We start from the raw sequence: 12466 nt of genomic DNA on the forward strand, positions 1-12466 counted from the left end.
AGACTCACTTAAAGCTGGCATGGAAGGCACCACGAGTTCACATCAGAGCCCTTAAGCCAGTGGTTCTCAACGTGGGGTCCGGGGACCACCAGGGGTCCTTGAGAGGGTTCCAGAATTGTTAAACTTCAGCATTATTTCATTTATCAGAAGTTAACACAATTAGAGAATGTAGAAGAATGACACTTATGATCATAGTTTCTCTGTTATCTCTCTGCCTACAATACAGAGTCATGGAATTCTGGACAAAATCATTTCTAACAATAAAAATATTCTCAGATTTGGGTCCAAGAGACAAAATCTCATCAAGTGGGGTCCGTGGCCCTAATGTGGACTAAATTAGGGGTCCTTGATATGAAAAAGGTTGAGAATCACTGCCTTAAGCACTTGCTGATTTTGCAGTGAGAAAGCCCTAAACCTTCGTGGACTCAGCGGGAATCGCGCCTCAAAGTCCGTGAGGCCGTGAAACACAAACAACAAAGTCCACAAGTCCAGGATAACTCAGGACTTTTGGATGGGGGCACGCCGCAAAGTCCGCAAGTCCAGGGAAGTCCGGACATTTGCTGAATCCAAAAGACTTCCCTGGACTTGAGGACTTTGCGGCACGCTCCCATGAAGTCCAGGAGGGGTTCAGGCTTGTCCCTTGCCAAAATTCATCGAGTCCGTAAGGGGCTTTCATGTGGACTTCTAGGGGGGCTCTATGCTACCTCATCCATGATTCTCATCCATCTGTGGACCAAGAGGAGAATCTATGATTCTCGTCTGTCTTAGGCAGTGAGATCTGACGTAAATATCAGATCAAGAGTAGAATTAGGAAGGACAGGGGAAAAGGAAATTAAAGAAAAACATATGGGTTCACTCACAATGTGCATCTAAAAGTGGGATTATTTGTTGTGTTCTTTTATCTTTCTATTTTACTTGATTTGAACTGCACTAGTTTACTTTTAACTCTTTTATCTTGTGGATCTCTTGTCTGTACTTTTCACTTTTTAACTGTATTTTTTTTACCTTTACTGTATTTTTTATTACTCTGTAAAGCACTTTGAATTGCCTCAGTGTATGAAATGTGTTATACAAATAAAGCTGCCTTGCCTTGCCTGCCTTACCTGCAGACTTTACTAGTAAGATTTCCCACAATTCATTGCACTACAGATATGATGATATAAAAGCCACCAGGTGACACAGATCCCATTAGCACCTCGTTTAGCACCTCGCCACCCTGCACCCTTGCAAACTCACGGTTCACGCTGAACACTTCACATCAGTCTACGTAAAACCTTTAGTCTGCGAGCTCAGTCTGAGAGTCTGGAGTCTGGACATTTGGATTCAGCAATTGAAATTCAGCCAATTTTTTCCATCTTCTTCTTCTACCTCCTCCTCCTCCTTCCAGCGCCTCTACACCACAGAGTCATCGGACGTGCGCTCACCGCCGCCGCCGCCCTGCTGTTTGCATGGAGAACTGCAGCGTGAACCGTGTAAAACGACAAGCTGCCCATGTCTCTGTCGTTCTTCCCAAAGAAGGCTCTCCTCTCAGGGTGTCGATGACCGAGGTGTTGCAGCCGGCGAGGACCACGCTCACCCCCACTTCCTTATAGTCCTTGACCAGCCCTTTGAAGGTGGCCATGCCTGTGGAGTCTATGAAGGAATGGCGGAGCAGTCTAGAACTATCGTGTGGAAGTCCAGTTGTCTTTGGACGAGTCCCATACTGACTTCTCCGTTGTTTTGTCCGCTCCAGCCTCGGCCATCTTGGCGGCCATGTCTTTGGCCTTCTTCTCCGCCTTCCCTGTGGGTCAGCTCCAGGAAAGGCTCCACCCCAACAGCTTTGTAGAGGGATTTGAGGAAGGAGTCCTTGTTGGCGTAGTACAGAGGCGCCTGGAAGCGGAAGACCTGGACTCGAGGAGGTGCCGTGAGGTTCTTGTACTCCTCCATGTCCTCGTAAAGCTCGGTGTCACCGGCCCGGCCCAGGAGAGACACCTGACATGAGATTAGACGAGATTAGGAATAGATTGACACATTGGTTTGGAGATATATGGGGCAGACACTTTTATTACATATCAGATATCAGCCAGTCAATTTCTTCCCCTGCTGATATGATGGAGGTTCCTTCCTGACCACAGCTGCATAAAACAGTCTGTAAAAGATGCAATGATATTTTGTATTCTTTGCACATTTTTCTTATTGATTAATTGTTAAATTATGATTTTTGTAATTAATTCTTAATTTAAAGGCAGTAATGCATTGATTCGGTACTGCTGCTAAACATGAAAAAATGTCATCAGTCTGGTTTCAGTGGAGACTTTTAGTGTTTTAGGGGTGGAAACACTGAATCCTTATATTTTTGGTCATGAAAATCTGACCTTTGTCAAAAAATGTTTGTACTATTTTCAAGATACTAAAAATTGACACAAAATATTAGCTACCGGAGACTTCAGCCTAAAAATAATAGCATGGATATCAGCCTTCAAAAACCCATATCGGTTGAACATTAGATGAGATAGTAGCTTGATGTCAAACAGTTTCTTCTGAAAGCTTTGCTCTAATTTATCCTGATGTCCGAATTTTCAGTGAATGCCTCGAAATCCCTTCGATCCGACTTTAATCAATCTTAATTTGGTTTTCACTCACCTTAGGGTTCTGGGTCTGACAGATGACGCACAGCATGGAAAAGACGATTCCAACCAGGAGGCCCAACTCGACACTGATCAGAGCCGTGGCTGCCATGGCGACCAGCCAAACCACGGCGTCGGTCCGGCTGGCGCGCCACTTGGCCGGAACGTCCCGGAACTTCCTCAGCGCCCCCCGCAGGCTGACAATTATAATGCAGGCGAGGACGCACTTCTGGAGGGCGTGGAAGTAAGGAGCGAAGAAGAGCAGGACGAGGAGGACGACCAGAGCGCTGACCAGACTCGACACCTGATGGAGAGAGAGAGAGAGAGAGAGAGAAAGACAAAGAGAGAGAGTTTTATAACATATTCTTTCAATAAAGGTATTATGAATAGATAAAACACACTGTGGTTTGCAGCGACAGACAGAGAGAAACTGGAGCTGATTATCAAATCCAAGAATGTCAAATCAGTACTTGTTTCATAATGGAGGACAATCTTCCCAAAGTGTCTGTGTAGATTTATTTCAGTCATCCAGGTAGTGAAACAAACAATAGAAACAAAATCCACTGGACTTAAAATGAAGAGAAGATGTTTCAAACCTCTGTCAGTCACGTGATTTCAAGTCCAGTGGGATTTTGTTTCTATTTTTCTTTGGGAAATCTTCCCAAGTTGTCTTCAAGAGAATGAACTTCTCAAGAACAGTTTGAGATGGACTGTAGACTAAGATGGCTATAGACCAGTGGTTCCCAGTGTGGGGTCCGGGGACCACCAGGGGTCCTTGAGAGGGTTTCAGGGCGTCCCCAGCAAATTGATGAATTGTTAAACTTCAGCATTATTTAATTTACAAGAAGTTAACACAATTAGAGAATGCAGAAAAATGACTGTTTTGATCATAGTTACTCTGTTATCTCTCTACCTACAATACAGATAGTTATGAAATTCTGGACAAAATCATATCTAAAAATATTCTCAGATTTAGGTAGAGAAAAAATCTCATCAAATGGGGGTCCATTGCCCCAATGTGTACTAATTTAAGGGTCCTTGAAAAAGGTTGAGAATCACTGCTATAGACTATAGTGCTGTTTGGATGTGAACTCGCAATGAATCTTGGGGCTTCCCAGTCGTTCTTGTCATTCAAGTCATCATCTGATGCAAGCTCCCTCTGTCCTCAGTGTTCAGAATCAGGTTGTTTTTTTTTTTGTACTGTGAAAACTTACTTGGCAATAAACCTGATTCTGATTCTGATTCTTTTTTTTTTGGAATCGTACTTTGGCCGTCAGATATTACGTCAAACGCATCATGGAAGACACAACAACGCACAAGTGACGCATTTTGAGGTAATCAATAACCTGTATCATCACTCACAACTGCTTTACTGTAAGTTTGGAGATGAGACACAACAACCTTTCATTAAACTTTAACCACCATACTTTCATACACTGTAACTCTGTCAGTCTCCTCAGCCTCAGAGTTGGTGACTCTCCTCTATATTATGCAGTTAAGTATCGGCATGGGAAACATACGTTTACATTGCCAAAGCAAATGTGAAATAAAAACAAAAAATTTACGTACAATTAAAGATATACTAGAATAAAGAAATGTGTAAACAGAGCTGTGTAACATTGCCACATTGCAATCAAATATATAAATAAGAGTAGGTAAAATTAACTTAAAAATACAAACAGAAAAATGTTGCTTTTGCTGTTAAAAAAAATATACAGTATATATACAGATAAGTAAAGATAACTTAAAATAAAAATAGAAAAATGTGGACATTGCGGTTAAAAAATATAACTACAATAACTCTCTCTCTCTCTCTTTCTCAGTCTTTCCTGTCTCTCTCGACTTTGAACTGTCTAATAAAAGTGACAATAGCAAAAAAAATAAATAAATAAATAAATAGCATGTCACCTGTGTCTGGCAGCCTGTGGAGTCCTTCACCATGGTTTTAGCCAGCGCTGCACTGGTGGTGAAGCAGTGGAAGAAGGAGGGGATGATGTTACAGAAACCGATGGCCAGCATCTCCTGGTTGGGCCGCACCGTGTAGCCGTTCTTCTTCGCAAACATCTCCGACAGAGACACTGTGAAGGCAAAACTAAAGATAAAACAGAACTTTATTGCACTAGTCTTTGACCTCGTCGACACACACACACACACACACACACACACACACACACGGTGTTAAGCTGGTCATACAGGGCCACAGGTCAGGGCCCCGAGGCTCTGGAACGATCTGCCCCGAGGAAATCAGGTGGGCTGAGTCAGTGATCTCCTTTAAGTCCCTTCTTAAAACATACTTTTATCGGAGAGCCTTTGAACTGTCTTTTATTTTGTTTAAAAAAAAAGTTTTTCTTTTCATATTCTTATCTTTTCCTACCCTGTATTGGTTTTTATCTGTTTTCTTTTAAAACCTGATGATTTTATGACTTGTCTGTTTTATTTTGCTGCTTTTGTGAAGCACTTTGTAACGTGGATTTTGAAAAGTGCTCTATAAATAAAGCTTATTATTATTATTATTGTTATTATTGTTATTATTATTTATTTATTTATTTTATTTTATTTGCACACACATGCAAACTGCATAAAATCCAGATAATGAAAAAAATTAAAAATGTGACAGGAGAGGTAAAGAAGCCACAGGCTTATAGGAAAACAAACAATAACAAAAAAGAAAAAAAAAAGAAAGAAAAAAACTAAGCTAACATACTTTAGAAAAACGCAACAAAAAATAAATCAAGAAGCACACAAACTGAGCAAAAAAAGTAACCAATCAGTAGACAACAATCCAATAAAAACAAAGAAATACATGAAAAACAATAGAGGAAAAAGAAGAGAAAAAAAAAATATATATATATACACCTCAAAAAATAATTAGACATCATGAATTAAATGTGATGACAATTTCCTTTTAATTTTTTTTTAAAGATAACGATTATACAGTACCTAATGACAGCCAGAGGGATGGCATCCAGCGCCACTCGTGGCATCAGGTCAAAACTGGGCACCTTGGGGGGGATGAACCCTGTGGGGATGTGACCGGAAACACTGGAGCCATAATGGCCGTTCAGGTCTCCAAAATGGCTGGCCAGCGTCGCTCCAGCCACGACGATCAGCTCAGTAGGCAGAGGGATCTTCAGACGATCCTTGTAGCGATCCTGGATCTCCTTCCCTGCCACTGTAATTCAAAAATTCAAGGTGTTATTCCCAATCGAAAAACAGACAAAACAAACAATCAAACAAAACGCTGGGAATTTGTTTCAGTGTATAACCAAAGATATCATGAAACCTCAGAAATCGAAAGATGTGCAGTACGGAGGAGAAGCTGTACTTCCAGAATTTCAGAATTTATCATTTATTTAAGTAATAATTGATGATCAATTATTTATAATTTACTTTGTTGCATGGGCGCTCTTTGCTCTATGGCCTAGGGTAAAAGCTTAGAATGGAAATGATTTATAGTTTCTACAGCATACACCATGAATTAAAGGAAAAATCCACCTTAAAACATTTGAACACACTTTAAAAACAGGTATTGGTGATGTGTCTTTTTGGGACCATTTTGTTGTTTGGTGATGTATTTTTCTTGTCTTCGCAGATGCTGACCTGCCATTTTGCAGCGATGTTCAACAATCATACAGGGAGAAACACATCATAGAAGAGGCAGAGAGACCAATTTCTCCACTCACAGGAGCAGAAAATAGACCAGAATGCAATGCAGCATCAAGACAGGGTGTGTTTTTGAGCAAGGGGCGTGACTCTGACTGTTTCTCGACTGGAATAACTTGCTCTTTTGCTGTTACTATGCCATCATTAAACACTATTCCTCCTCTCTCCTCCTGCATATGCTGAAAGGAACAAGTTCACACCCGTACTCTGGGGGTTGACGAAAGGCATTCTGGGAAATATAGGAAATCACTAACTGCAGTAGAAGTAGACGAGGCAGGTTGAGGGAAAGTGGGTTCACCAAAAAAAAAAGAACTCCTGGAATGTATTGAACATCACAAATAACAGTGTAAGAGGATCCGAAGGTGGATTTTTCCTTTACAATATACAGTGTATAACGGATGTATTTTCTGGAGTTGTTCCGATACCGATACCAGAAATGCCTCCGATAAGCCTAAAATGCTGGATCGGGTATCGGTGAGTCTATGCACCGATCCGATATCACGTAATTTATTAGCTCCGAAAACAATCAACTTTAAAGTAGTTTCACCCGGATAAAACGTCCGTTTTCCCGGAAATCTATACTTTATACTAACTAAATTTATACTGTTACTGTGTTAAATGTCTTTTATTTTACTAAATTGTGGCTGCAATTTAACAGTTTTTTAAAGGAATTGTTATTTATTCCTAGATTTATTTATTTATGTTCTTTTTCAGTTATGACTGACTGTCAAACTAGATAATAAAGTTCTATGGCATTCATTCTCTGTATGTATTTGTTCATGGGGTTCAAAGGGTTTAACCTGAGCCAGGCCATGCAACAATGACAGCAATCATATCACATCCATACAGGGTTAGTAGTATACAGCTGTTAAAAAAAATAACGCACTGGTATCGGATCGGTACTCAGTATCGGCCGATACGCAAGTTCAGGTATCGGAATCGGTATCGGGAAGGATAAAATGGTATCGGAACATCTCTAGAAGGCTATTTACCTAAGATGGAGATACAGATGGCGCTGGTGATGAGGTCACACATGTTGGTGTTGTGGATGTTGGCGAAGATGTTGATCCAGGTGACGACGACCGTGCCGTAGCCCTGGTGCCGGGGGATCTTCAGACCCAGAAGGTATTTAGCCTGAACGGTCAGGATGGTGAACGAGGCTCCCGTGGCAAAGCCGTCCAGCATGGGACCGGAGAGGTAGACGGAGACGAAGCCGAGCCTGAACACCGCCATCAAGACCTGGGGAGGAGGAAGAGGAAGGAACAGGAGAGTGTTTGTTTAGCTGAAAATTAAAAACACAAAAGGAAAGAGGGCAAGACAGTAGTGCAACAACAGTCAATTAGAACATGAATATAAAATGATAAAACACTGTAAAATTAAACTTAATAAAATGCCTGTTTAAATAAGTAGGTTTTAAGAAGTGATTTAAAACGGGAGGCTGAATCTAGCTGATCCTTCACCTGGTAGATGCCAGCCAGGAAGGTGAGAGCGGCCGCTATGCTGATGGCGTAACACTCCCTGCCGCACGCCAGGCCCATCAGCTCCATGCCGCCCGACAGGTTGGTGCCGTCCGTCCCGTTCAGGATACCGGGACCCGGTGATTTGGTGCCAGAGTCTTCATTAGGGTCAAAACCTGCCAGATACACCTCCTTATCAACCACCTGAGGGCAATTAGAAAGCATTAGTAACAGAGGTGGGGACTCCAGTCACATGACTTGGACTCGAGTCACAGTTTTAATTGACTTTTTAAAATTTTTTTAAATTTTATAATTTCCTTTTATTTTACAGACTGGACATTAAACACATACATTACATACATACACAATGCATACACAAATGACATACAAAAAATGCAAAACAACATATGTGCACAAAAGCAAATAAAGGAATATGAGGAAAGGGGGGGGCATCAATAAATTCTTAATGTAGCTGTTTTTTGTTTTTTTTATTAACAAAAGATCCTTGAAAATCTTCTTGTTGTAGCTCATCATATTATACACCATTACACATAATCCGGTAAGGAGTTCAAATATGACCTTATTGTATCCCACAATCCCTCTAGGCCCAGATCAAGGTGCCTTAGTGTGGCGGCAGCTCTTTCCATCCCTGTTAAGTCTATAAACTCTTCCAACCAACTGTTCAAGCTAAAACAGGTTGGAGTTCTTATCTTCCAATTCAAAACAATTTTCCCTTTAGCAGCAAGACAACCCAATGTTACAAATCTCATTTTCCTTACAGATAACCCATCTATTTGGTCTCCTAGTATCCACAGTATAGGACATTTAGGAACTTCAACCTGGAGGATCTCTGTGAGGACATTTGTTACCACTGACCAGAGGGAGTTCACTGCAGGGCATTTCCACAGTGCATCAGGGTGCCTCTTTTACCACAGCCATGCCAGCATTTGTCTGAGACCGTAGCATTCATTTTATTACATTTTACTGCGGAAAGGGGAACCCTGATGTCCTTCTCCCAGCAAAGTTGCTGGGAGAAGTTGCTGAGTTACTCTGTTGCTGAGTTACTCTGAGCTGTAGAGAGGCTCATACGTTTATATATACTAGAGACCAATCTGGCAACAACATCCTGTAACTTATTGTCCATACCCTTCTCTGTCACCATTGGCACCCCTTTATGCATTTTAGATGTAATTATGGAGTATATTTGTTGATAAAGCAAAAAGCATCATTTAGGTTATACTGTTCCTTTAGATTACTATATGAAACCATTTTCCTATCACTGATTATATCTCCCAGCCAAATTAATGTTAGAACTCTGCCAACTGGCGTTGACTAATGGTTTGCCTCCTGCTGAAAATAAAGGATTGTGCCAAAGAAGGCAAGATGGGAGAGAGGTTCCAGTAATTTTGAGCCTTTTATGGATTAATTTAGCAATTCTACAAGAGAAACTGATAATTGGATTATCAAATTCTGCAGGAGGATTTGGATAAAACCACAAAGAAGCCAAAGAAACTTTGTTGTTAAGATTAGCAATAATTCGTCCCTCTAGCCATTCCATAGCCATCCTTAGGGTTACCATAACCCCATGCGATAGGATATCTGGCGTTATAAGATAAATAATATTGGTAAATGTCTGGCAGCCAGACCTCCCTTATGTCTTGGCATTAAAAGTTTCTTTAGGCTTATTTTAGGTTTCTTATTGCACCACAAAAAGGATGAGAACAAAGATTTTAACTCCTTAAACCAGCTTGATGGAAACTGCATGGGTAAGGCTGACATGATGAATGACAATCTTCAGCACCTCAGCCCTCCCCCACAGAGACATTGGCAAAGAAGACCATCTCTTTATGTCATCTCTTATTTTCCTCAATAAGCCTGGGGCATTCAGTTCATAGATTTTGGAAATAGGGGCTATGATTATAATACCCAAGTTTTTAATTCCATTAAGTTTCCACATGAATGGTGCATTTCCCAAGTCAGTCGAAAAAGTATTACAGTTGCCTCACATTTACTCCAGTTTATTTTGTATCCAGAAAAATTACTGAATGTATTGATAAGCCTTAGCACTGATGGAATAGACTGCATAGGTTTACTTAATGTTAATAAAATGTCATCTGCGTATAAACTAGATTTAAATTCATAACCTCCTATTTCAATGCCCTCTATTTTTTGGTTGCTGCGTATGGCATATGCCAGAGGTTCCAAGGCTAAAACAAAGAGTATTGGTGAGACTGGACAACCCTGGTGGGTAGAGCGAGTAAGACAAAAGGGTTTAGACAAAATACCATTAGTTTTCACAGAAGACATGGCGCCATTATATAATGATTTGACCCATTTTTAAATATTTGGACCACAGTCAAATTTAGACAGCGTAAAGAATAGGTAAGGCCATTCTATCCTGTCAAAGGCTTTCTCTGCATCCAGTGACCAGCTGGACCACAGAGAGAGCTTGCTTTATAGATAATGTGGTACAGTCTTCTCATGTTACTGGATGATAAACGCCCCTGAACAAATCCCGTCTGGTCAAGATGGATCAGAGAAGGAACAACCTTGGATAACCTTAAAGCCAAAATGTTTGCATAAATCTTATAATCATTATTGAGGATGCTAAGTTTTAATTGACTTGATGCATACAGAGAAGACCTGGGACATGGCTTGACTTGGGGTCTGGTGACTTGGGACTTGACTCTGACTTGTACTCTGATGACTTGAAAAGGTTTCTAAAGTCTTGACTTGAGACCTTGTGTTTGTGTAAATGACTTAGATTGAAAGTGATGAGATTTGTTCCAGCAGACGACTGAATTTAAATTCTGTTTTCTGAATTTGTATGGAATGATTGAATTTATTGAAGTTGAAACTGATTATAGAAATCAAACTCATGATGCTCTTACCAAGTTTTTATCCTATTAAAACCATATTGCATTGAAAAGTCCTAGATATTTAGTTTTCTTTAAGATATTAAATTGATACTGGACTCTTGATTTGTTCTGACTTGACTTGCTGTTCTACATTTAGACTTGAGACTTGACATTAATGACATGGACTTGACTTGGTAATCTACATTTAGACTTGGGACTTGACTTGAGACTTGTGGAAAAATGACCTTAGACTCCAGTGGGTTATAAGGGGACTTCAGGCTAAACAAAGTGTTTGTTGGAGTGTATTTTCCAGAGAAATTCACCATCCATCAGCCTGGATTTGATAGCTTCTTTAAAAGTGTAATCATATTCGACCATTGCTTACGAACTTTCCCTCTCGCCCACCGATCAATTACCTGGCCGACCATAAGGCTCATGAGGCTGAAGATTCCCACTGAAACGTGTCTGGACGTCCCCATGAAGAAGTAGATGATGTTGGCGAAAAACGAGGTGTACAAGCCGTAGATGGGCTCCACTCCGGCCAGCAGGCAGTAGGCGATGGCCTGGGGCACCAAGATGATCCCCACGATCAGCCCGGACATCACATCGCCCCACACGTACTCCCGCAGCTTGTATTTGGGCAGCCAGCGCACCACAGGGAAGAACCCGGTTAAGGTGGCTCGGACCCGGGGGACGGAGCATGTCACCCCCCGCTTCAGCTTCGATTTCAGCGTAGAAATCGGCGGTCGGCGCTGGCGGACGCGGCGCTCCAGGAGAGGCGGAAGGGCCGGCGGGGTTTCTGTGGCCTTGGCGGTCTCCTCCATTGCCTTGAGGAGGGAGGGAGGGCGGCGAGGTGAGAGGTTGGAGGTGGGGTCGGGGAGGAGGCGGTCAGCTGTTCTCCTGGGAGATCACAGAGACAGACGGATAGAAAAGACAGGGGAGGGAGAGGGGGAAATGGCAACAGACAGGGAGAGACACAAACACAAACACACAGTGAACGTCAGTAGTCATCATAAGACTCTTAAGTCATAGATATGGTATCTTCCTCTCAGGGTTTGTTCACACCAAGCATGTTTGCTAACCTGACTCGCCAGATGGTTTGTTACACGGAACCATCTGGGAAGTCGTCCTTGGAAACTGTTTGGAAAAGGGCAGACACTTTCAAAAAATACTTGGCAGGTGATTGGCTGAACCATCTGTCTATCACCGTCTATCACGGGCTAACTTCAACCAGTCAGATCAACGAACCATATAAACAAACTCTTGTCGAAGCCAGTCAGAAGAAGAGCGAAAACATCTTTTCCATCCAGAAAAGCCTTCAGTGCCGTTCTTTGCTCTTCTTTCAATGAAGAAATACTCGCTAGGCTCTTTAGGAGCCGCCACTGTTGTGAACGAACAGTTGCTGTCGCCACACCTAAGCCACGCCCCCAGCTGCCCTCATAGGACGCTAATTGATTCGAACCACTGTGGTTCGGCCACAAAGGCATAAATTGAAGCCTGGCAAGATGGATTCTCGTGTGATTGTGATCTTGCGAATCCAGCTGCCCTCACAAGGTAACATGTCTGCAGCAGTTTAATCAAATTCTGGACCGTTTGCTCCTTTAGTTTGTCCGGGTGAGAACGATGACATTTGAACTCTGGTGGCACAAATAACGGCACAGAGAGTCTCAGTCCTCTAACAAGAGAACTAACTACAGGAAACAATCCCAAAAGGCAAGGTATTATGGGTAGAAGGAGATGGATGTTGACATCTGATAGCCAGCAGTTCCTCATGCTTGGAAAGCCCAGCAGAACAAATGTTGGCTTTGTGAATGTTGGCGAAGATGTTGATCAAGGTCATGATGACTGTACCTTGAATGTTGGTGCAAAATGGCGGCTCTAG

The 12466-nt window shown here is 41.9% G+C and overlaps 1 protein-coding gene across 1 annotated transcript; it reads right to left on the reverse strand.

Moving 5' to 3' along the window:
• Positions 1–1364: 1364 nt before the first annotated feature.
• Positions 1365–11408, reverse strand: slc26a1 (solute carrier family 26 member 1). Its single transcript, XM_071532558.1, is given in 11 exon segments — positions 1365–1528; positions 1531–1638; positions 1641–1718; positions 1721–1779; positions 1781–1971; positions 2623–2910; positions 4515–4698; positions 5547–5778; positions 7262–7508; positions 7730–7930; positions 11001–11408. Coding segments are annotated over 11 exon segments (2160 nt in total).
• Positions 11409–12466: the final 1058 nt, after the last annotated feature.

This window comes from Centroberyx affinis, unplaced genomic scaffold (assembly GCF_046629955.1).
Source record: "Centroberyx affinis isolate AG114_WGS23_722 - 3 ecotype Tasmania unplaced genomic scaffold, CSIRO-AGI_Caff_v1 ptg002209l_1, whole genome shotgun sequence".
Taxonomy (NCBI): domain Eukaryota; kingdom Metazoa; phylum Chordata; class Actinopteri; order Beryciformes; family Berycidae; genus Centroberyx; species Centroberyx affinis.